This window comes from Haliotis rubra, unplaced genomic scaffold, assembly GCF_003918875.1.
Source record: "Haliotis rubra isolate DU_JTF1 unplaced genomic scaffold, ASM391887v1 Scf1068, whole genome shotgun sequence".
Lineage (NCBI taxonomy): Eukaryota > Metazoa > Mollusca > Gastropoda > Lepetellida > Haliotidae > Haliotis > Haliotis rubra.
In genome coordinates this window covers 275525-303189 of record NW_025764968.1, presented here as the reverse complement: position 1 = coordinate 303189, position 27665 = coordinate 275525, and the positions used below count along the sequence as shown (strand labels likewise).

Below are 27665 nucleotides of genomic sequence, written 5' to 3'. Positions count from 1 at the left end.
ATATAACCATCAATAACGTTTGTGATTATCAGGTGTGAGGACTTACCTGTGATGCAATCGGATGACGCTTATTGGACTTCATCAGTCGGACGTGAGTACTGTGTGTTTTCTACACTAGCCATTGCATTTCAGACAATGTTAGGTTGTCTTTCATTAAAGATGTAAGGTTTGATTTGTTCTGTTAGGAATAGCGATGTGACTGAAATATATTCCTGTAACCAGTTGTGGTCCACTTACAGCAAGTGTACAAGTTATGAACTTTTAAGGGGGACAATAACTCGCTGGAATTTCTTCTAAAAAATGGGTAGGGGCGGTAGTGGGGTAGCCGAGTGGTTAAAGAGTTCGGTCACGTAGAAGAAACGTGTTCGATTCCCCACATTGGTACATTGTGTGAAGCCCATTCTGGTGTCCCCCGCCGTGATATTGCTGGATTATTGCTAGAGGCGGCGTAAAACTTGTTACGTGGTATGCAAGTGAACGCACTAATTGCGAGTTACGTCCCTTTGATATGTGTGCAACGTCATTAGTTGGCCTCAGACCACAATTATTTTCCTTCTTTGCTATCTACAGTGACATGCCAGTGCACCATAATTAATATCGGTCGTAGGCTGTTCTCCTGTTGCATGCTCACCAACCTGCCACTTGTCACTTAATCGGCAAAATATGAGCCTGGATCGACCATGTCGATTTTGCTGTATCCACTGTAAACAATGGTCACCGGAAGTTACGAGCCGAAACACACCAGACAGCCTTGAACTTGGGGTCAAATCAAGGAAGGCTGGTGTCAATACCATGAGTAGATTGTGGACCAAAAACATTTTGCAATAAAGTACAATGTCTTACCTTTCATTTAAGCTATCACAAGTCACCCTGAAAAAATCAGCACAAGCAGAACAGCCCATTTAAACAAGGCACTATATTCTCATATTTTACTTCCGGGTCATGGTAAAAGTTAAGGGGGGTAACTGTGGTCTGAGGCCTATCAGGACACCAAAAAAGTCTGCAAATTAAATAAAACTTCATCAATACTAAGCCCAGACACTATGTAAGGCTCACAGAAAATTTGAAAGCCCTAACTCATACACAACTTGACTTATACTCCTTTTACTCCATGCTGTATCTCTGGCATTTGAGTGTTAATTTTGGGCATGAATTAATTTCAAACACAATTCTAATTTGTCTATAACTCCATAACCAGGTGGAAATTGACAAAAACATCAAGTGTTCCTCTTTTGTTATTGCATGTGCTATCAAAGGACAATGGTTTCAGTCCATTAAAGCATTTTTTTCATTTTTTTCTCTATTTTTATATACATACATGCATTTTATACTAAAATAATTCCATTAAAATGAAAATTGAAACTGTTAAATTTTTATTCATTAGAAAGCCCTATCTTTCCTCGTTAAATTGATTGGCTGCACAAGTAGCTGAGTACAGCCAATCAAGTGCAGCGAGTCACCAAGCGTGTCCACTCTCACCTGACACCTGGCCAATACAGCGACAAAGTGTCAGTAGGTGTATGGCTCAACTGCGATTTACACCAGTGGCACAAGACATGTGTATGTCTTGAGTTTCCAATACATTTTCTAATACATATACCTGCTTGTCAGTGCCAGTGACAACACACAGAGATGGGATATATAAGTACATGCTGTGCTCAGAGCTCATTAGTTCTATTCGACACAATCACGATGAAAGGCGACCGCAAAGAAAATCAAGTCACAGTTCAGCAAAGGCCATACTCCCTGGAACAAAGGTCTCACCCTTGAATCGGAAGAGTCGGAAGAGTGCCTCTTCACCCCAGATACCCAGGACAGTCACTAGGTTGAGTGCAGAAGACTTCTCCTGGTCACCAAGTCAAGGCTGGATGGCACTGGGCTGTCAACACCTGACTGCGATGGCATCTCTACTTCAGTGAGGCTGCTGCGTCCCACTTCAACGAGCAAGCATGACCTGAAACAAGAGTCAAGCAAAGATGACTTGGAGGGTATGCGACTAGTCGACAATGAAAAGGTGGCGAAGCATGGAACACAGCTCTGCGACTGCATCGGTCAACATCCAGTGACTGTGACGACCCTCAGCTGCAGATAGCCAAGGAGAGAAAATGGGGAGCATGCTGGAAAATAACACTGAAATGTGTCACATGTGACTTTGTAGCACCTGAAATGAAGTTATACAAAGAAATCGAGACGGGTAAACCTGGCCAAACCCAGCAGCACCCAACGTGGGACTTGCCTTGGGTCTACAGGACACACCTATAGGAAATACGAGAGCGAGGTTACTGATGGCCAACATGGACATTCCACCCCATGCAGGAGCAGTATGCAGAGGACCTCCAACAAGGTGGCTAAGGCTGTAACTGAACTTAACACTAAGGATATGGCAGAAAAGGTGGAGTTAGTGAAGGAAGTTAATCGAAAGAGGGTACTGAGCCGTGTGAGATGAACATTGCTATGGATGGCCGATACAACTCGACAACAATAGCAAGCAGGAAGAAGCCAGGGCAGAATGCATCACAAGCAATCGGCATCGCCTGCGAAACTGTTACTGAAAAGAAGTTCATCGTCGGTGCGTCATTCCAGAATAAGCTCTGCTGGACTGGTGCCTGGCTGAAAGGAAAAGGCATGGATGTGAAATGTCCAGGGGGGCACCCAGACTGTACTGCGAACATGTCGGCTTTCACCCATTCTCTGAGTTCAAAATGGGAGGACATTGGTAATCAGCTCGCACTACAGGGTGTACTCATAAAGTATGCCACAACCGATGGGGATTCGAAGTCTGCAGATGGAGTAAACAAAGCTCTCAAAGTGTTGGACCCAATGTGGAAGGTGCAAAGGCTAGCTGACCCAACCCACTTGGTTCAAGGACAGTTCCGACAATGTTACAGAGCTGATTTTAACCCAGATATGTTCCCCGGCACTACTCGTACACATAAAATGGAAGCAAAGAAGGTGCTGAGCCAGGATGTCAAAGCACGGTGCAGCCTGATACTAAAAGAACTCATGAAAGATCATGCAGGTGACATGAAAACACTTCGTAGTATCTTACCAAGAGTGCTCGAAGCAACCCTCAAGTGCTACAGCGGCGACTGCTCCAGGTGTGCCCGGTACTCAGTTGTGTGTAGAGGAGGTGTAACAAACAGCTGGTGGCAGCGATCCATGTTCCTCGGCTGCAACAGTATCACTCATTTCAATATGGATGACAATGATAAACACTTGCTTAATGAAATTCTCAAAATGAAGTTAAGTGTAGAAGTGGTGGAACAAATGAAACTGTACACAGACACACAGAAATGTGAAGCTGCCAATCGATCACTGAGTATTTCTTTGCCAAAGAATGTAAACTTTTCAAGGAACATGATTGGGAGGGCTACTTCCACAATTCACAGGCTCAACAATGGCCCTGGGACATCAGCAATCGACAAGTGCGACCATTCTGGGGTGAAACTTTCAAGCCGAGCTGTGCGGTCACTTGAACAAATGGACAAGGAGGCTACCTATCACAAAGACTATCAGAAAAGCCCCAGTGTTGTGAAAAGGAAACTTACACAGCATGGAAGCAAGATCTGTGAACATTTGAAGTCCAAACAGACTGACAAGCAGAGTGGGGACTACAGAAAGGGTCAGTTAGACCCTGTACCGTGTTTCAGCAAAAACCATGAACATTCTTATTCAAAATATTGAAAATGTGCAGTGATGCTGCAGAACTGTATGTGCTAATTACTTCCTAAAGACAGATACTGTGTAACTTTAAGTTTAAATACATCATAATGTCTCTAAAGCTATGTGTTGTGAATAAAAGCTATGTCACAACTAACTGTGACTGTGGTGAAAATCAGGAAATATGAATAAAATTTTACTATATTATATGATATAGTATTTTTCATATACTTTGCCTTTGTTTTTCTGTTCTCCTATAACTTCAATGCCAAAAGGCAATCTGGGAAAGGTGCATGGCCTTTACACACACCCCTGTTTACACAGGCCACTCTGTCTGCATTTATGCTGTGTGGTTCAGCAGACAGGTGTTCGACATAGGTGCATTTACTGTTGCGGCACAAATGGCTGATGTCGTAATCACCTATGTCGAAGTTTTCCCTGTGTACTATAAAACTCAGCCTGTGAGCATGAGTAGTACGCCACTGGTAGGCTATGGGGCAAAAATACCACAACACCACATACCCACTGTGCTTGCATGCTCCAGTCATATGACATATGCCATTTTCCACACTGAGGACTGAATTCTTCACAAACTTGGCTCTATATCTTTTGAAAAAGGCTTGAATATTAGCCATTTTAGGTATCACATGCATCTATAAGGCACGTGCGGTGTAGTGATACATACATTCACCATAATTGAACCAATATGTCTAAATATGATGTGTCCGCTCACTCACTAAAACAATATGCAATCAGAAAACTGAAATAAATTCATAAAAAATGTAAAAAAAAATATTTTCAGTTGAAAACACATGTATACATATTTCAAATGCTCCTGGCAGTAAATATGCAAAGTTTCAAGTGAATATTTTGAAAAATAACAGACATATAGCAAATTAAACACTTGCACTACCTTCACCATATCAGGCCTCAGACCACAATTATTTTCCTTCTTTGCTATCTACAGTGACATGCCAGTGCACCATAATTAATATCGGTCGTAGGCTGTTCTCCTGTTGCATGCTCACCAACCTGCCACTTGTCACTTAATCGGCAAAATATGAGCCTGGATCGACCATGTCGATTTTGCTGTATCCACTGTAAACAATGGTCACCGGAAGTTACGAGCCGAAACACACCAGACAGCCTTGAACTTGGGGTCAAATCAAGGAAGGCTGGTGTCAATACCATGAGTAGATTGTGGACTTTATTTTGCAATAAAGTACAATGTCTTACCTTTCATTTAAGCTATCACAAGTCACCCTGAAAAAAATCAGCACAAGCAGAACAGCCCATTTAAACAAGGCACTATATTCTCATATTTTACTTCCGGGTCATGGTAAAAGTTAAGGGGGGGGTAACTGTGGTCTGAGGCCTATCAGGACACCAAAAAGTCTGCAAATTAAATAAAACTTCATCAATACTAAGCCCAGACACTATGTAAGGCTCACAGAAAATTTGAAAGCCCTAACTCATACACAACTTGACTTATACTCCTTTTACTCCATGCTGTATCTCTGGCATTTGAGTGTTAATTTTGGGCATGAATTAATTTCAAACACAATTCTAATTTGTCTATAACTCCATAACCAGGTGGAAATTGACAAAAACATCAAGTGTTCCTCTTTTGTTATTGCATGTGCTATCAAAGGACAATGGTTTCAGTCCATTAAAGCATTTTTTTCATTTTTTTCTCTATTTTTTATATACATACATGCATTTTATACTAAAATAATTCCATTAAAATGAAAATTGAAACTGTTAAATTTTTATTCATTAGAAAGCCCTATCTTTCCTCGTTAAATTGATTGGCTGCACAAGTAGCTGAGTACAGCCAATCAAGTGCAGCGAGTCACCAAGCGTGTCCACTCTCACCTGACACCTGGCCAATACGCGACAAAGTGTCAGTAGGTGTGTATGGCTCAACTGCGATTTACACCAGTGGCACAAGACATGTGTATGTCTTGAGTTTCCAATACATTTTCTAATACATATACCTGCTTGTCAGTGCCAGTGACAACACACAGAGATGGGATATATAAGTACATGCTGTGCTCAGAGCTCATTAGTTCTATTCGACACAATCACGATGAAAGGCGACCGCAAGAAAATCAAGTCACAGTTCAGCAAAGGCCATACTCCCTGGAACAAAGGTCTCACCCTTGAATCGGAAGAGTCGGAAAGTGCCTCTTCACCCCAGATACCCAGGACAGTCACTAGGTTGAGTGCAGAAGACTTCTCCCTGGTCACCAAGTCAAGGCTGGATGGCACTGGGCTGTCAACACCTGACTGCGATGGCATCTCTACTTCAGTGAGGCTGCTGCGTCCCACTTCAACGAGCAAGCATGACCTGAAACAAGAGTCAAGCAAAGATGACTTGGAGGGTATGCGACTAGTCGACAATGAAAAGGTGGCCGAAGCATGGAACACAGCTCTGCGACTGCATCGGTCAACATCCAGTGACTGTGACGACCCTCAGCTGCAGATAGCCAAGGAGAGAAAATGGGAGCATGCTGGAAAATAACACTGAAATGTGTCACATGTGACTTTGTAGCACCTGAAATGAAGTTATACAAAGAAATCGAGACGGGTAAACCTGGGCCAAACCCAGCAGCACCCAACGTGGGACTTGCCTTGGGTCTACAGGACACACCTATAGGAAATACGAGAGCGAGGTTACTGATGGCCAACATGGACATTCCACCCCATGCAGGAGCAGTATGCAGAGGACCTCCAACAAGGTGGCTAAGGCTGTAACTGAACTTAACACTAAGGATATGGCAGAAAAGGTGGAGTTAGTGAAGGAAGTTAATCGAAAGAGGGGTACTGAGCCGTGTGAGATGAACATTGCTATGGATGGCCGATACAACTCGACAACAATAGCAAGCAGGAAGAAGCCAGGGCAGAATGCATCACAAGCAATCGGCATCGCCTGCTTGAAACTGTTACTGAAAAGAAGTTCATCGTCGGTGCGTCATTCCAGAATAAGCTCTGCTGGACTGGTGCCTGGCTGAAAGGAAAAGGCATGGATGTGAAATGTCCAGGGGGGCACCCAGACTGTACTGCGAACATGTCGGCTTTCACTCCATTCTCTGAGTTCAAAATGGGAGAGGACATTGGTAATCAGCTCGCACTACAGGGTGTACTCATAAAGTATGCCACAACCGATGGGGATTCGAAGTCTGCAGATGGAGTAAACAAAGCTCTCAAAGTGTTGGACCCAATGTGGAAGGTGCAAAGGCTAGCTGACCCAACCCACTTGGTTCAAGGACAGTTCCGACAATGTTACAGAGCTGATTTTAACCCAGATATGTTCCCCGGCACTACTCGTACACATAAAATGGAAGCAAAGAAGGTGCTGAGCCAGGATGTCAAAGCACGGTGCAGCCTGATACTAAAAGAACTCATGAAAGATCATGCAGGTGACATGAAAACACTTCGTAGTATCTTACCAAGAGTGCTCGAAGCAACCCTCAAGTGCTACAGCGGCGACTGCTCCAGGTGTGCCCGGTACTCAGTTGTGTGTAGAGGAGGTGTAACAAACAGCTGGTGGCAGCGATCCATGTTCCTCGGCTGCAACAGTATCACTCATTTCAATATGGATGACAATGATAAACACTTGCTTAATGAAATTCTCAAAATGAAGTTAAGTGTAGAAGTGGTGGAACAAATGAAACTGTACACAGACACACAGAAATGTGAAGCTGCCAATCGATCACTGAGTATTTCTTTGCCAAAGAATGTAAACTTTTCAAGGAACATGATTGGGAGGGCTACTTCCACAATTCACAGGCTCAACAATGGCCCTGGGACATCAGCAATCGACAAGTGCGACCATTCTGGGGTGAAACTTTCAAGCCGAGCTGTGCGGTCACTTGAACAAATGGACAAGGAGGCTACCTATCACAAAGACTATCAGAAAAGCCCCAGTGTTGTGAAAAGGAAACTTACACAGCATGGAAGCAAGATCTGTGAACATTTGAAGTCCAAACAGACTGACAAGCAGAGTGGGGACTACAGAAAGGGTCAGTTAGACCCTGTACCGTGTTTCAGCAAAACCATGAACATTCTTATTCAAAATATTGAAAATGTGCAGTGATGCTGCAGAACTGTATGTGCTAATTACTTCCTAAAGACAGATACTGTGTAACTTTAAGTTTAAATACATCATAATGTCTCTAAAGCTATGTGTTGTGAATAAAAGCTATGTCACAACTAACTGTGACTGTGGTGAAAATCAGGAAATATGAATAAAAATTTTACTATATTATATGATATAGTATTTTTCATATACTTTGCCTTTGTTTTTCTGTTCTCCTATAACTTCAATGCCAAAAGGCAATCTGGGAAAGGTGCATGGCCTTTACACACACCCCTGTTTACACAGGCCACTCTGTCTGCATTTATGCTGTGTGGTTCAGCAGACAGGTGTTCGACATAGGTGCATTTACTGTTGCGGCACAAATGGCTGATGTCGTAATCACCTATGTCGAAGTTTTCCCTGTGTACTATAAAACTCAGCCTGTGAGCATGAGTAGTACGCCACTGGTAGGCTATGGGGCAAAAATACCACAACACCACATACCCACTGTGCTTGCATGCTCCAGTCATATGACATATGCCATTTTCCACACTGAGGACTGAATTCTTCACAAACTTGGCTCTATATCTTTTGAAAAAGGCTTGAATATTAGCCATTTTAGGTATCACATGCATCTATAAGGCACGTGCGGTGTAGTGATACATACATTCACCATAATTGAACCAATATGTCTAAATATGATGTGTCCGCTCACTCACTAAAACAATATGCAATCAGAAAACTGAAATAAATTCATAAAAATGTAAAAAATTTTCAGTTGAAAACACATGTATACATATTTCAAATGCTCCTGGCAGTAAATATGCAAAGTTTCAAGTGAATATTTTGAAAAATAACAGACATATAGCAAATTAAACACTTGCACTACCTTCACCATATCAGGCCTCAGACCACAATTATTTTCCTTCTTTGCTATCTACGGTGACATGCCAGTGCACCATAATTAATATCGGTCGTAGGCTGTTCTCCTGTTGCATGCTCACCAACCTGCCACTTGTCACTTAATCGGCAAAATATGAGCCTGGATCGACCATGTCGATTTTGCTGTATCCACTGTAAACAATGGTCACCGGAAGTTACGAGCCGAAACACACCAGACAGCCTTGAACTTGGGGTCAAATCAAGGAAGGCTGGTGTCAATACCATGAGTAGATTGTGGACTTTATTTTGCAATAAAGTACAATGTCTTACCTTTCATTTAAGCTATCACAAGTCACCCTGAAAAAATCAGCACAAGCAGAACAGCCCATTTAAACAAGGCACTATATTCTCATATTTTACTTCCGGGTCATGGTAAAAGTTAAGGGGGGTAACTGTGGTCTGAGGCCAGTTGGTGTAGTCAGCCATGATGTTCAAGTAAAAAGGTTCATCGTTCATCTCCTCTTTTGTTGTGCCTTGTTCTGAATCACTACACATAAACCAACACGTAACAGAACTAAACTCACTCACTGGGAAATAACACTCCAATTTTGATGGATTTAAAATATGGATGGACCTTTTTTACGCTGATTCAAAAACTGCTTATTATGGACTAGTTTTAGCATCTTTTGTCTTGTTATATTTAAGGTTATTGCCTGCGCGATGCGACACCTGTCGGTGGATCTAAGAACGACATCAGAACATGGGAATACTGTAAAGAACTACACCCAAATTGACGTGTTGTCGTCACGGAATAGTGTGGACACTACTTGAAAGGTTGACGCTATCAGTCAAAATCAAATTGTGCACATTATACATCATATCCCTTCAGAGTATTCAGGCAAACGAACAGGGTGACTTTGTGCTTTGTTATACGTTGTATATGCAGAAAGTCGCCCTGTGTGTATATCCGGGTAAACCTCGGGAAAAACCCTCAGATGTATAATGTATTCCATTGTCGAGTTGTTATAGTTGTAGCAGTTTGTATTTGAGCAACGATAGGCCACAGCCCTGAGAGCCGGGCGTTCCTAAATATTGTTTACCTATGGATAAGGTTGAGCAGTAACAGTTGATAGCGGTGAAGATCCAGGTTAGAATGGGTCTGCAGCAACCCATGCTTGTCGCAACAGGCGATTCACGGGATCGGGTGGTCAGGCTCGCTGACTTGGTTGACCCTTGTCATCGTATCCCAATTACGTAGATCGGTGCTAACAATGTAGATCACTGGACTGCCTGGTCCAGACAAGAAAAAAAATGGTGATTTCCAAAAAATTCCAATTTGGAAACATCGTATTTCCAAAAATTTCCAAAATTGGAAAGATGATGTTTCCAAGGCTTGGAAATTTTTGGAAATTTAGGAAGGATTTTACCACTACTTCTTTCAATTTCTCCTTTTCCCCAAGGATCCCCGGCCCATGAGTGTATGGCATTGTGTAATCATAGCCTTCGGCCGTGGGAGCCGTGCCAATTAACACTTATCAGAGGGGTACACAAAGCCCGCAGTCTAGATTACCAGTTGTCCGACTTCCATTTTTTGTGGAAGTCGCAGTAGCTGAGTTGGTTAGGAGGCTGATTTTGTGTGTGCTGGCGATAGGGTGCCTGACTGAGGGTGTGAGTTCGTATCCCGGATGGTGCTCAACTCAAAAAGTACTAGAATTTGTACTTTACTAAGAAAGTGTAATCCCAAATATAACACATGTTCCATGAGTGTATAGACTGAACTATTTGACGAATCTTTTGATCTGTTAGAGTTCTTATTATTGATAATGTATCTTGCATGTGACATATTTATTCATGAAAACTGCAGGAATACGCCATATATTCATATTATCCCTTTGTGCTTGATATCAAAGCAACTGTGTTTCACGCGTGAAGTGATAAATTTTTTAAAGTTGGGATATAGAGTAGGTGTTTACTATTCGCCGTCCTATGCGACCAACTAGGAACCAATTCTATATATTAGTTTAACTTCACTCATCTGCATTCTTCTTGTTCTATGTGTCAAAAATTGATGATGACTGTTCTATTTACCGCTAGTATGGCGAGCATTTTCAAAAGTCAGTTTCAAGTGTATGTTTTAGTTGTTATCCACAAACGCGCAAATGTGTTTAATTTCAACTCTCCCACCCCAGTCCTTTCAATGTTCGTATGAATACAAATTCCATACACCTAAGCTATATGGACTATATGACAGTGACTGACTGAGTGTATTACATGCAATGAAAGTGAACCCGTGCCATGGCGTAATGGGGTATTCCCGTGAAGTAGGATTTTGTTATTACAGTATAATCTCGTTCATGTTGCGTCGGTGTTGTTATACGGGAATAAGAGACTGGGTGCTATAAAAATCTGAACTTGTTTTGAAATGTGATCGAATTTCCTGAGTTTAGCTCACTGAGATTATAATGATACTGATTCATGTGTTCACTCAACGTCTACGGGGATGATACGGTCTACGTCTCGCGAGAGTTATTGATTAATCTACTAATATCTAACAAAGTGCTAGAGTTTTGGGTGACCTTCGTAGGGTCAGTCATAAGTTGAAACAGGTCATACATGATTTGAAAATTATGTATCTTATTATTACTTGGGGTGTTGGCATGGCAGATTTTAGAAGATCGCTAAAGGCCCTCCAAATGATAGTTGAGATATATTTCACATGATATGTTTCATCTGATGATGATTAATTGTGGCAACACCAAATATATTATGTCATGAAAATGTCAAATTCAGTTTAGGCTTATTTCATTTCTTTACCCCTTCAACTTTTGTATCAACCTTGTGCCTGTTAAAACATTAACTGGCCTTTGTTCGAGATCACCAGGTCTTGGAGGTAATCACTCTATATATTTACAAGTCTACTTCATGGGAACTAATCGTAGTAGAATACATTCTCCAATTAACACCTGTCACAAGGGAGAGGCCATTTGAGTTTGTGCTCAATAACGGTGTTATGCAATGGGCGTATTCACGAAAATCTCATTAACTTGTCAATAGAAAAGTGGTTGTGTTGTCCAAACATGTGCGGATTGAAGCAGATACTCAAATGAATTCCCTTTTTACTGAATCATAAGTCTATATAGATTAATGTGATCATTTACAAGCAAAACGTTACAGAATGTTTTAATAAAACATTCATTTTAGATCAAGGTAATCAGCCCACAAGCTCACAGATATGATTCCAGAGACAAATATACATTTGAAAGATTCCAGTTTATACAAGAGATTAATTTCATAATAAGCCAGCCAATGGAATTTATGTTAATATCCCAGTTACAGTTATTTGGAAGGGTCAGGTCTAGATGCTTGTGATTATCTATGTCTTGAATTATCACACCGCTCATTGTGAGGTCAGGTTGGATGCATTCTACTCAACTGTAAAATAGGTTTGTCGCTGTGGTGACAATTATATACGTTTGAAAATGTTAAAACCTGCAATGAGAACACGACGCCATGCCAATAGCAACTCCATGCTTGTTTGACAGGTATTCTTGTCGATGCATAGAGTAAGGGTTCCCATATTCATTCTTGTATCATTATCGAGGTTAATAGTACGTTAGACATTTGGGTCAAGGTAAAAAGCGTTTGATGTTTTGACTACGGTGTTGTTTTAAGGGATTCTACAAGATGAAAAAACGTGTTCACTCAAGAAAAGAAATAAGACATGTATACCAAACTACCAGTATGAGATTGAATCCATGTTAGTGAGTTCACACAGTCACTTTGATTTATAAATTAGTTCACTCAAGTCGTGAGGTATTCATTTTATTGCAGAAACTTGCTATAAGAACTTTGGAAATGACAGTTTTCACCATTATTTCCACACATTCAGTTGTGCTAAATGCACAGTTAGATGAAGTTTCTTCCTACTTTTCGTGGTTGACGATATCTATGTGTAAACGGTTACCGGTATATGTTCATTCTGAACAAGAGGGAAGGAGAGAATGGATCTCATGGAGATGCAGTCAGAAAGACTGCAGAGCAACAGTCTCAACATTGAACGACATAATCTCTACAACGAAGTCAAGGAAAATCAAATCTCAAATAGATTGTAACAAAAATAACAACAAATTTTTTTAAATGTAAGTAGTGTTCCTAGCGTTATGTTAAAGGTCACATGCAACGTAAAACACAACTTTGCAGATTCTGATACCTTTCGGTATGGATTTACGGAAACAAATCATCAAAAATGCAAATTCAACTTATAAAGTTGAAAAATAATGCGATGACAAAAACGATAGGTTCGCGCAGCGGGTTGTCCGGTGAATATTCGGCGAAGGCTTTGGTGTGAGCTATTTTTTTAAATGTTTCGTTGATATTTCACAGGCGCGAGCTTTTTATGTTATGACAGTATATTACCAATTTAACTGTTTATATAATTTCATTTGTCTATTTCACCACGTTCTTCTTACCGAGTCACTTTCTCAGTTCGATACTTAAAAGCAATGTCATTATTTAGCGTTGACAGAATAGCTAACTGTGACACAGATATGTCGTTGTCGCAGACAAGTGTCTGTTTTATTGACGCCTATGTGTCTGCCTGCCTTTCTGCTAATGACAATGTTCAATACACAGCTTCGATCACTGACCACATGCAATTTGAACTTAACACCTATCAGGCTATACACCATAAACAAAACGTATTGATTAATGGCGGTCGGTCTCTGTCACATTATGTATTTACACAGACAGGCAGGTGTGATACTTGTACACATGACATGTTATGATGTCTGTTGATTGCAAAATGTTATACACAAAAAATGAGGATGTATTTACAAAATCCAACATCTCGGTATATACACACATAATGAACCGTGAGGGGCGTCTGCAAATGAACCAGCCGTTACACTTGAGTGCACACACACTCGCTCTGACTGGGTTCGGTATCCCGGCTGCTTCGTTTCTTGGGAAGTAAACCCAAGTACAAAATATTGCACTTTTGATTTTGCGATTGTACGCTTATAATTTTGTTTATATGTTTTTTCATAATCAGCAATGTATATTATGTCATGAATAAGTGATAATTGTGTTTTAATTATGTTTGATTTTTTGGTTGCATGTGACCTTTAACAATATGATTTATCAAGAACGTTCAAAACAAATTTGCTTGTGTTAGTGCTATAAACTTCTTATAAGTTTGTATATATTACGTTTTATATATTTGTATTTGTGGAGTAACGAGCCAACGCCTTAACCACTAGGCTACCCAAACCATTTGTTTCAACTTTGAACTACAGTCATGTTTATAAAAGCTTGCTGACATTTGATTAGAGATAATTTCTCCGGTAATTATCAAGTAATTGTTTTGTTGGTAAATACATTGAGTCTGTAGCATAAATAGTAATTGACAATTATACATGTACCCTACCCCAACCGCCTCGGTATGCTTTGAAGAAAGTGTAAATTTGTGTAACATATTTTTGTAAATTTGTACATGGTATGTTTTTATGAAATTTAACCTTTCTCTGTCTTCTTGGCAACATATGTGCAATCTGAAAATTCTTTTCCGAATATGAATAAACATCAATTTTAAGTATGACACTATCCGTTTGTTTTTGGATCCTTTCATTTGCATGAAAGTCGGGAGTATTAAAGTAAATTGCGTATAATACAATACCATTTTCATCAACATTGCTATGTTGACCATGGAACACTATCAAGCTAACATCAACTTGATTTCAGTGTTATATTATGATAACTTCCTTATTCACACAATCAACTAAATCCAACACAATACAAGTTGCACCGCTTAAGCAATCCACTCCTTTGATGATTTCCTTGGTGCATTATCGCGATAATGACATCGCGAGATATCGAACGAGCCTACAGCTCAGCAGGAACAGAAATCGTGACAATTGTTGTGAAAATGAAAGCTGTATGTTTATCAAAGTGAATACATTTTTTAAGAAACCAAATTATTCATCAAAGTATACATTAAAATCAATATGGGTGGTACTTGTCCTCTCTGTAATGGTAAAATAACTGGGTGGCTTTTGTCCTGCTCCCTTTCCGAGTTACAACTTGTTTTCATAGACGATTCTGTCGTAATTGCCTGGTGTCGCTGGGACTTATTTGTTCGAGACCAGTCGCTAGTGATAGTGAAAACTATGATCAGCCTCGCTCATCTCGGTTACGGTTAATTTTTTCAACCTAAACAGTGCGACAGTAGGAAGGGTGGATGCCCATCAGATGCCGTTATTTGAACATTTCCCCGGTAGTTCTTGTCTGATTGTATTAAAGTATCAAAGCAGTGTGGGCTTTTGCGGGTTTTCTAATGCGTGGATGGCATATTGACTCATCATAATTGATCCCATTTCTGTGGGTTTTTTACCTCGATATTTATTCACGTCATGTAAAAATATGACGTATAATATTAAAAAATGACATTTGATCCATTTGAATCCGTAAACTAAACAACCCCACTTTGCCATTGCTAGAAGGCTCTGAAAATTTACTTAGGTAAATAGGTACATACAGTTATAGCACACAGCAAATGCTTATATGTATTTCTTATGCAACAATGAAGTTCTGTCCGTATTCTCAAAATAGTGTCGGCCCATAGGTTTACACATGCAATACAGCAATTAATACTCCCATGTTTTAACCCGTGTTAGGTGGTATAAACCTACACATGTTATTTGTCATCATTCACTTGATGGTCAGTTAATGAATTTAAAACAGGTAACACCACTTAGATAACCCGACAAAGGTTCCCATTTTGCATTTCTTGTGTCTGGAGTAAATACCCAATATAATATACATCGATCAAAGGATTAACGGATAACACGCTGATTGATTAATTACTTTTATCTTACACAGCGGATTTGTCAAAAGGTATTGTTTATGTATGTAGATTAACTAATCAATACTGAATACACTCTGTCGTGTCTGTGTCTGCGTAAAACAACTTCCTTCTTTCGAAGGATTAACCGCCAAGACATTGATTGATTGCTCATTATTGGCTAACTAAATTACTTTTTTTGTAAAGAATGGCGGACATTATGCAATTAGTGGCCAGGTGTGCTATCTTGGGTGACCAATGAGACTATATACCTATGTAAAATACCTGAAACGATATATCACTTTTCGTGAACATGTATTAGACTGTTAAAAGACACATCATTTGGAACAGCTGCAGGTGAATGACATACGGCTCGTTTTTGTGGATATTGATGGATACATTCCTCGAACAAAGTAATAGCCTGACATCATTATAACTACCTGTTTTAGTTTTAATAATTGCATTTTGTTTTTATTCATTTGTCGCAGCATTCCACAGAATCCATGATTTCGTCGTGAAGTAATGAGACAGACAACATACACTAGGGCGTCTAGATATGTCTAGATATTCAAGTTATAAGTAAAGACAGATCGCCTGATTTTTATTTAGTTTCAAAATGCACATAAGTATGATAATAAACTAATTAGGATTATAAGACCAAATAGAAAGACGCACGTTGACTAGTATCTACATACTGGTGAGTGGACAACCATGGGAATGTAGCAAGATATTTATTGCGCAGTATGTCACTTCGACCCCCACCTCGCTTCCGAGGAAGAAATCGTTATGTTATAAGTTGTGTCATGCCAAATCCTGTTGGCCATGATTCCAATACATATTTAACTACGAGTAGAAAGTAGTTTTGCTTTTCTAATTTGATGAAAACAAACCATAATCTCATTAATTCTTTAACAGACTTTAGCCCGTCATATTACGATTATTAAAAATGGCAGCGCCCTGTCGCGAACATCCGCGAGTCTGAGAATAAATGCTATTTAGGTTTGTTTTCACCGAGTTACAAAATCAAAACTACTTTCTACTATAGCACAATATGTATTTGATTGATGTCCAATAGGATTTTGCGTGACATATCTTATATCATAACAATTTCTCTCGAGGAAGCGAGGTGAAGTAATCAATAATACACTACTTACAATATTATTGTCACTTCCACCACGACCTCGCTTCCGAGAAAGGAATCTTTATGCTTCAAGTTGTGTCATGGAAAATATTTTTGGTCATCAATCATATATATATTGTACTACAAGTAGTAAGTAGTTTGATTCTTTAACTTCCTCGAAGCGATCTGGACAAATTTAAGATATCGTTCCAAGCTTCCACAACGCTCGCTTCGCACTCACAAACATAACCCATTTACTAAATGATTTAGCACGAACTGCGGGGTCCGGTGGAAATTAGTGCATGGTGACACCATCACTCGACCCCCCAGGACGGCAACGCAACGATTCGTTTTGCTTTGAGTAAGTTTCGTTGTTCAGACCATCCTTTAATGTTGGAATAAGGGCGAAAAGTAAATATAAAACAACATGAGTGATTCTACCCTCTGTGTATTGTACTTACCATTGAATCAGAGTACCAATTCTTTATTGAATGTCCTTTTTACTGTGATCTGAGAAACAGCCTTCTCCCACAATACTACATAAATAATCCATGTGAAACATTGACAAAAAGAGCGAAGTTTTTGAATATAGAGTATAAGATTAAATGAGACATTGTACACGTTAGCATACAGCTTAATATTATATATGGCGCTGGATTGTATTTTCATCTTTATAATTGTAAAACGGGTCGGTGGCCCTTGTACGAAATTAACTCTCACTGACTAGATATAAGCTTATGATGATACATATTTAAACTCAACGTGACAAATTCATTTTTCACCCACAACATTGAACACTTAAAATGTGTTCACTGCAATTTCGACTAGTCAAGTCGATAATCCTTTCGTTAACCCCTTAAACAATCATTACTAAAACAACACCAAACATCAAAGACTACCGCCAGTCGCCTTAACGACCCCATGAAACACTCATGCCGCCCCATGCCACTATTGCAATTAGCCCATGCAGAACAATAATTTACCATCACCCACCAGTTATCTCCCCTTGAGGATATTTCCAAGATTGGAAATTTTTGGAAACATCATCTTTCCAAAATTGGAAATGTCTTGGAAACATCATCTTTCCAAGACATTTCCAAGCTTGGAAAGATGGATTTTTTTTCCAGATGAATTACAGACAAACAAAGAAACAAACAAAGTAACTGTTGATATCTTACGCGTCCTTGTCAATTCAGGAGAATGACAAACGGCAAACGTCGTAACTGCAGTCTTCAATAGTTATATATCCGAGACATCTGAAGCTGAACAAACAAACAAACGTGTTCGATGTTACGTGTTATCATACAATCTAATATTCCAAGGTACATATAGCTTACTGGGATATTATCACACGCGTTCCTATCTCAACTGGTCACGTCAGTTTGTTTCAGGTGTTTCAAATTAAACCCCATTAGTCAGATGCTGAGATAGCACACATGACCTATCAATATCCATGATATCCACGGGTCATCAAATTCATTTAGTTAGATAACAATGAACAATCATATTAAATAATGTATTCTCGGCGAATTCCTCGAACAAGGTATGTTGCTTTTTTACATTAGTAAAGCTCAGAGCTCAGATCGGCACTCGTGGTGAGTGCTGGGTATGGCTAATAGCTCTCCCCTGCGTGGACCCGGGGGTAAAATCTGTCAACAGCACCCCATTGTTGTTCGTAAAAGGCGACCAAATGGGCAACCTGTTTGCCCTTGTGTCGGTGGAGGAAGGGATTCTGGTGGTCCAGGGCAAAGGAGGCTGGAACCGTGTTCCCTTTGCCTAACACACCACTTCCAATGGGCCTGTTTCTATCAATCGACTGGTCACGTCATGCCCTGTGCATACAATACTTTTGTCTGTGAACATGCAAATGTGACTTGAAAGAAACCATGTTTATGACGTACTTGTGTGATCTATTATGCCTGGAGTCCCATGCCAGTAGGCAGTGGTTCAAGGGGCAAGCTGGTGATATGGACCTCTGAATTATGAATTTCTCAACACTTTTGACCAAGGTCGAACCAGCCTAGCATTTTGTGTTTCAGATTTCTTAGCTATTCATGTCTGTATTTCTGGAGTCTATCACCCTTGTAGCGCTGGTGTTACAGGGTGGTTTCCACTGCAACATTTTGACACTCGATGGCGGGTGGGGAGCTGGGTTGATGAAGCACATCACACCTTAGGCACTTATGTATAGCATATTAGCCAGTGATATACTTATATTTGGGGTAATGCCCTGTCACCGGACCATCTCCCGATGATAATCAAATATGCTAACCTCACAAAGAAATGTTTGTAAACTGAAACAATGAGACTAAGGCTTTGAATAGTTCTATCTGTATGAAATATCAGAGGTCAGGTTTCAAAGTATACAGCTATCCGGCGTGTTTCTTTGTGTAGGCCATGAACGTGTGTGGTCCTGTGCATAGAGTTCAGGTCACAAGTAACAAATCAGTTGAAATTAAGCAATCTTGGTCGAGGACACCTCTTGAATGGGTGACCGTGTTTGGCAGCTTGAATCCTGAGAGTTTCTAGGACTTCAGTCCTGCCCCACAACGAAGCACATGTGATACATGTGGTCTCATCTTAGGCAAGTGAGTTTGTTCAAAATTGCCTCTGTTCACCCAGCAGAAAACGGGCAACGGTGGGATAAGTCATGTGACTATGTCCAGTTTTCAAAACTTAGCTTGGGTTCTAATGTGGAGGGGGCGGTGGGGTAGCCTAATGGTTAAAGCGTTGGCTCGTCACGCCGAAGACCCGGGTTCGAATCCCCACATGGGCACAATGTGTGAAGCCCATGTCTGGTGTCCCCCGCCGTGATGTTGCTGGAATATTGCTAGAGGCGGCGTAAAACCAAACTCAGTAAGTCAGTCAGTCTAATATGGAGGGATTATGTCCAATTTTCAAAACAAACAACCTGTACTATAAGTCTTAATCCGAGTAGAGGAGTTATCTCCAAATATCAAAACAAACAATGAATGATCACAAGATCCCCGATTCATTTGGCTTCTAATCATCATAGGTAGGCCTTGGGAGTCTCCCTTATAGGTTTATTTCAAAGAGTAGACAAACTGGGAGTAATCAGCTACACAGGTACAGTGCTCCATTATATGTTTATGTTCATGAGAAGTCAAACAGGGAATAGTCATACTGGGACTAGTCATAATCTGAAGATACCCTCAGCTTGGGTTATCAGGGGTAATAATAATCAGATAGTAGCTCTTTGAGCGTGCCCATCTGTGGTGCGGAATTCAACACATTACAAATGCCCTTATTACTATTATTCTCTTGCTGGAGATGAAAACTATACGAAAATAACAAAACAAATCAAAACAATAATAAAATACTGACTATATGTTGCACTAAATGATTCTTTTAGCCTTTGATTCCTCCATATAGCTGGAATATTGCTGAGCGCGGCATAAAACTCAACTCACTCACTCATTTAGCCCTTGATTGGGTATGAAGGTTGAGGTTGATCAAAGTCCTCTGTTATAATTATGTGACAGGTGTTACAACTGTACTTTACCTCCAGGACAGTGAGTAATGGAAGGAAATCCCGACGCAAGTGACCATCAGATGACCGGAAGGCTTACTGGGGAAGCGGCTGAAGTCCTGAGGAGGAACGTACAAGGGAGACAACCAACCTCTATATTAGCCACACAGCACAACTACAGTGAGCATTTCATACACTCAAAGTCATGCATGCAGTTAGATAAGCATGAGTATTAGCAGGAGATGGTCTATAAATATAGGCTTGAGTAAGAAAGAACTGATCAAAGTCAAATAATTTGTTTGAATTTATGCTTAGACAGTATGAGAATAACAGGAAAATTGAGACCAGAGGTTAACTTGTTCTGTTGCAGGTGGTCCAGTGTCTCAGGTGGACTTGACCAATGCTTCCAATGTCTCTGTCTCCGTTGGGGAGCAAGGAACTAGAGGATGTCTATCCCAAGGTGAGATGCTGCACAAACATACTGATAAATTGATAGAGAGGATAATGACGAAAAGCCCATCTCTTGTGCTGTTTTCCATCCCTTATGTAGTCGCTGAAAGGGCACAACTATTGTCATGAAAATGAAAAGTTTTTGCATGGTCACTAGGACTAAGGGTTGATCAACTGGAAAATCCATAACAATCTTCCCAAATAAACCGGGGATTTCTTGAAGGAAAACCAAGCTCTATGGATAGTCAACTTCTTTATTGCAATGAGTGCTGGGGATTTGTTCTCAGCTTTTATCGTAAAAATAATTGCTCAGAAGATGTCCTGAACAAAGTACAGTTGATCTAAAATATTTACAATATTCTTGTTATAGACCGATTAAAATAAATGCGTGTAAGAGGAAACTTTCGTTTTGTGCAGTGAGCATAACATGTGGAAATGTCACAATGACTTGTATGAATTGCCAGAATCAGACCCAAACACCGACCACATTAACTGTCTAACAATTTCATATCCCTTTCCCCACAGAACGTTTCTGTCAAAAGTTGGAACACCTAAAGAAGTATTTTGTGGACATCCTTGCCCTCCAGACAACCAAACAACTCCTTGAGAAGCATGGTCATGTCAGCATCTGTGGAGCTCCAGGAGATGGGAAGACCAGCATTGCTCTGATGATCTGTGAGGAATATCACCAACAGGGATATGAAACAGTGTTTGTGGAAAACATTGAACACTTTGATGTTGATACAATTTCTAAACGACAATCACACATGTTGGTTGTTTTTGACGATATATTTGGCTCTGTTACATTCACTTCAAATTTGGAAAGACTAACTATACTGTTTAGTGCTTTGGTTGATGATCGTGATGAAACTGCTGCAGACACAGTGGTTTCAAAGAAGAAAAAGAAGGATGAACAACCGAAAGGGAAGGACGAATCCAAAGAAGAACCCCCTGTCTACAGACTGAAGCTTGTGTTCACATCTAGGACATACAACTGGAAGGAAGGATGTTCCAGACTACATCAGTACAAAGTGGATCTACTCACAACAAAAGCTGTTCTTGATATGGCTAAAGACTGTCTCACGACTGACGAAAAGAAACGTGTGTTGTGTTCTTACAAGTCCAAACACCCTGCATTCGATATCTCTGAAGAGGATATTTGTGTCATCACAGACTCAAAACACAACATATTTGGATTCCCTCTTATCAGCAGACTGTTTTTCACCAATGCTGTCTTCCAGATGCACAAGCTGGAATTCTTCAACCATCCACTGACATATCTGAGAGGCGACCTTGACAGTATTGTCCGGGAAGAAAGCAATAGATCGGCAGCAATCATCATCCTCATCCTGTCTGATGGAAAACTGAACCTTGTTTCTTTGCAGTCACGGAAAGCTGGACATGTGATGTTTGATGCTGTCAAGGAAGTAGTTCCTTGTTGTACAAGGACAGGCATTGCCAAGGATATCAACAACTTTACTGGGATCTACTGTACAGTCGAGGATCACATAGCATTTTTCTCCCACCCCTCCATATACGATGCTGCAGCCTGTGCTGTAGGACATCTCAATATCGTGTTGCTGCTGGAACACTGCTCACTGAAGTTCTTGTATGAAAGAGTGACACTAGGTATTAGTCCACAGCCATCAGACATTGATGATGTCACAAACCTGATCTCCATCACCCCCCAGCTACACCCAACAGTAGTGAACAGACTGGTGGAAGGTATTCGACAAGGGTGCTTCATCTGGACAGTAAAACACCCCGTTCTCCGGGATGAAAGGATTGCCTTTCTACTATGGACAGAGATTAATGATGACATTGTCGATACTGTCCTGCGAAAGGACATGGAAACTGGTGATAGCTTTTTGTATTTGGCTTCCCTATCTTACAGTTACTTTCTATTCTCCAAGTCTTTAGAAGTTGCCGTAAGACTGGGTGACACAGTACCTGATCTATATACATGTGTGGTAGCCTGTATTACCCATGACAAACTTGAACATCTGGAACACCTCGTTACAGTGATGTGTGCACATGAAGGATTTGATGTTGAATATGCCATCGATGAAACAACCCTCCTGCTCATTGCCGCAAAGTCCCGAAATCCTAAGGTGTTCAACTTTCTCATACAGAAAGGTGCTGATATTTCAGTGACGGACAGGAAAGGAAACACCTGTTTGCATTATGCATGTGAATCAGGAAGAATGGCATTGACAACAAAGGTAGTTGAAACATGCCCTGCCTTGATTAATTTGGTGAATTATGAGAATTTAACGCCTGCAATGATTTGTACCAAAAAAGATCGCCTTGATTTTCTAAAGTTCCTAAAACAAAAAGGAGCCGATTTAGCATTAACAGGCGGCAAAAATTGTTTGCATTTTTCGAGTGAAAATGGCAATCTTTCAATTGTGAACTTCTTAATTTCACTGAAGCTATTCGATGTGAACAAGAAGGAAGGAACATTGAATCAAACAGCAGTTATGTTTGCCGCAAAAGGAGGACATCAAGATGTTTATCTTCGCCTGCTGTCGGAGGACGCTGATCTGACCATTACTGATAGGTACAAAAACGACTGCCTGATGTTGGCATGTGAAGGAGGTAACATATCTATTGTGAAGCACATCCTATCCATGAAAACATTTGATATCAACAGACGAGGAGGATCCTCAGGAAAAACACCAATTATGAGAGCAGTAGAAAGAGGACACTATGATGTGTATTATCTCCTTGTATCTGAGGGCGCTGATCTGACGATTACTGATATAAACAACACAGACTGCCTGATGTTGGCATGTGAAGGAGGTAACATATCTATTGTAAAACACATCCTATCCATCAAAATATGTGACATCAACAGACGGGGAGGATTTTCACGAGAAACACCAATTATGATGGCATTACAGAGAGGACACTATACTGTGTATCATCTCCTTGTATCTGAGGGTGCTGATCTGACAATTACAGATGCATACAACAGAGACTGTCTGATGTTGGCATGTGAAGGAGGTAACATATCTATTGTAAAACACATCCTATCCATCAAAATATGTGACATCAACAGACGGGGAGGAAAGTCAGAACAAACACCGATAATGATGGCATTACAGAGAGGACACTATGATGTGTATCATCTCCTTGTATCTGAGGGCGCAGATCTGACCATTACTGATGAAAACAACACTGACTGCCTGATGTTGGCATGTGAACGAGGTAACATATCTATTGTGAAACACATCCTATCCATGAAAACATGTGACATCAACAGACGGGGAGGAAAGTCAGAACAAACACCGATAATGATGGCATTACAGAGAGGACACTATGATGTGTATCATCTCCTTGTATCTGAGGGCGCAGATCTGACCATTACTGATGAAAACAACACTGACTGCCTGATGTTGGCATGTGAAGGAGGTAACATATCTATAGTGAAACACATCCTATCCATGAAAACATGTGACATCAACAGACGGGGAGGAAAGTCAAAACAAACACCGATAATGAGGGCATTACAGAGACGACACTATAATGTGTATCATCTCCTTGTATCTGAGGGTGCTGATCTGACAATTACTGATGAAAACAACACTGACTGCCTGATGTTGGCATGTGAAGGAGGTAACATATCTATTGTGAAACACATCCTATCCATGAAAACATTTGACATCAACAGACAGGGGGGATTCGAAGAAAAAACACCAATTATGACGACATTAGAGAGAGGACACTATGATGTGTATCATCTCCTTGTATCTAAGGGTGCAGATCTGACCATTACAGATGCATACAACAGAGACTGCCTGATGTTGGCATGTGAAGGAGGATACATATCTATAGTGAAACACATCCTAACCATGAAAACATGTGACATCAACAGACGGGGAGGAAAGTCAAAACAAACACCGATAATGATGGCATTACAGAGACGACACTATGATGTGTATTATCTCCTTGTATCTGAGGGCGCAGATCTGACCATTACAGATGCATACAAAATGGACTGCCTGATGTTGGCATGTGAAGGAGGTAACATATCTATTGTAAAACACTTCCTATCCATCAAAATATGTGACATCAACAGACGGGGAGGAAAGTCAAAACAAACACCGATAATGAGGGCATTACAGAGACGACGCTATGATGTGTATTATCTCCTTGTATCTGAGGGCGCTGATCTGACCATTACAGATGCATTCAACAGAGACTGCCTGATGTTGGCATGTGAAGGAGGAAACATATCTATTGTGAAACACATCCTATCCATGAAAACATGTGACATCAACAGACGGGGAGGAAAGTCAAAACAAACACCGATAATGATGGCATTACAGAGAGGACACCATGATGTGTATCATCTCCTGGTATCTGAGGGCGCAGATCTGACCATTACTGATGAAAACAACACTGACTGTCTAATCTTAGCATGTGGTGAAGGTAACATAACTTTTGTGAAACACATCCTATCCATGAAAATATGTGACATCAACAGACAGGGAGGAGAGTCAAAACAAACACCGATAATGATGGCATTACAGAGACGACACTATGATGTGTATCATCTCCTTGTATCTGAGGGTGCTGATCTGACAATTACTGATGAAAACAACACTGACTGCCTGATGTTGGCATGTGAAGGAGGTAACATATCTATTGTGAAACACATCCTATCCATGAAAACATTTGACATCAACAAACAGGGAGGATTTTCACAAAAAACACCAATTATTATAGCATTAGAGAGACGACACTATGATGTGTATCATCTCCTTGTATCTGAGGGAACAAATCTGACCATTACAGATGCATACAACAGAGACTGCCTGATGTTGGCATGTGAAGGAGGTAACATATCTATTGTGAAACACATCCTATCCATGAAAACATGTGACATCAACAGAAGGGGAGGAGAGTCAAAACAAACACCGATAATGATGGCATTACAGAGAGGACACTATGATGTGTATCATCTCCTTGTATCTGAGGGTGCTGATCTGACCATTACAGATGCATACAAAAGAGACTGCCTGATGTTGGCATGTGAAGGATGTAACATATCTATTGTGAAACACATCCTATCCATGAAAACATGTGACATCAACAGACGGGGAGGAGAGTCAAAACAAACACCGATAATGATGGCATTAGAAAGAGGACACTATGGTGTGTATCATCTCCTTGTATCTGAGGGTGCTGATCTAACCATTACTGATGAAAACAACACTGACTGCCTGATGTTGGCATGTGAAGGAGGTAACATATCTATTGTGAAACACATCCTATCCATGAAAACATGTGACATCAACAGAAGGGGAGGAGAGTCAAAACAAACACCGATAATGATGGCATTACAGAGACGACACTATGGTATGTATCATCTCCTTGTATCTGAGGGTGCTGATCTAACCATTACTGATGAAAACAACACTGACTGCCTGATCTTAGCATGTGATGACGGTAACATATCTATTGTGAAACACATCCTATCCATGAAAACATGTGACATCAACAGACGGGGAGGAGAGTCAAAACAAACACCGATAATGAGGGCATTAGAAAGAGGACACTATGGTGTGTATAATCTCCTTGTATCTGAGGGTGCTGATCTGACAATTACTGATGAAAACAACACTGACTGCCTGATGTTGGCATGTGGAGGAGGTAATATATCTATTGTGAAACACATCCTATCCATGAAAACATTTGACATCAACAGACAGGGAGGATTCGAAGAAAAAACACCAATTATGATGGCATTAGAGAGACGACACTATGATGTGTATTATCTCCTTGTATCTGAGGGTGCTGATTTGACCATTACAGATGCATACAACAGAGACTGCCTGATGTTGGCATGTGAAGGAGGTAACATATCTATTGTGAAACACATTCTTTCCATGAAAGCATTTGACATCAACAGACGGGAAGGATTTTCAGAAGAAACACCAATTATGATGGCACTAGAGAGACGACACTATAATGTGTATCATCTCCTTGTATCTGAGGGCGTTGATCTGACCATCACAGATGCATACAACAGAGACTGCCTGATGTTGGCATGTGAAGAAGGTAACATAGCTATTGTGAAACACATCCTATCCATGAAAACATGTGATATCAACAGACGGGGAGGAGAGTCAAAACAAACACCGATTATGAGGGCATTACAGAAACGACACTATGATGTGTATTATCTCCTTGTATCTGAGGGTGCTGATCTGACAATTACTGATGCATACAACAGAGACTGTCTGATGTTGGCATGTGAAGGAGGTAACATATCTATAGTGAAACACATCCTATCCATGAAAACATGTGACATCAACAGACGGGGAGGAGAGTCAAAACAAACACCGATAATGATGGCATTAGAGAGACGACACTATGATGTGTATTATCTCCTTGTATCTGAGGGTGCTGCTCTGTCCATTGCAGATGAAAACAACACTGACTGCCTGATGTTGGCATGTGAAGGAGGTAAGATATCTATTGTGAAACACTTCCTATCCATGAAAACATTTGACATCAACAGACGGGGAGGAAAGTCAAAACAAACACCGATAATGATGGCATTAGAGAGAGGACACTATGATGTGTATCATCTCCTTGTATCTGAGGGCACAGATCTGACCATTACAGATGCATACAACAGAGACTGCCTGATGTTGGCATGTGAAGGAGGTAACATATCTATTGTGAAACACATCCTATCCATGAAAACATGTGACATCAACAGACAGGGAGGAAAGTCAAAACAAACACCGATAATGATGGCATTACTGAGACGACACTATGATGTGAATAATCTTCTTGTATCTGAGGGCGCAGATCTGACCATTACAGATGCATACAACAGGGACTGCCTGATGTTGGCATGTGAAGGAGGTAACATATCTATTGTGAAACACATCCTATCCATGAAAACATGTGACATCAACAGACGGGGAGGAGAGTCAAAACAAACACCGATAATGAGGGCATTACAGAGACGACACTATGGTGTGTATTATCTCCTGGTATCTGAGGGTGCTGATCTGACAATTACTGATGAAAACAACACTGACTGCCTGATCTTAGCATGTGATGAAGGTAACATATCTATAGTGAAACACATCCTATCCATGAAAACATTTGACATCAACAGACG

The 27665-nt window shown here is 40.5% G+C and overlaps 1 protein-coding gene across 1 annotated transcript; it reads left to right on the top strand.

The window, feature by feature from the left end:
• Positions 1 to 26977, top strand: LOC124279311. The gene is made up of 5 exons (XM_046715126.1): positions 1 to 91; positions 20111 to 20251; positions 20442 to 20531; positions 21047 to 23415; positions 26954 to 26977. Exons 2-5 carry the CDS (start codon positions 20122 to 20124, stop codon positions 26975 to 26977), a joined length of 2613 nt encoding a protein of 870 aa, XP_046571082.1. The 5' UTR covers positions 1 to 91; positions 20111 to 20121.
• The last annotated feature ends 688 nt before the right edge of the window (positions 26978 to 27665 follow it).

Coding starts and splice junctions, on each gene's coding strand:
- LOC124279311 (XM_046715126.1), top strand. CDS start 20,122: ATGGAAGGAAATCCCGACGCAAGTGACCATCAGATGACCGGAAGGCTT. Junction 20,532..21,046: donor TAGAGGATGTCTATCCCAAG/GTGAGATGCTGC, acceptor CTTTCCCCACAG/AACGTTTCTGTCAAAAGTTG. Junction 23,416..26,953: donor GAGAAACACCAATTATGATG/GCATTACAGAGA, acceptor TGTCCATTGCAG/ATGAAAACAACACTGACTGC.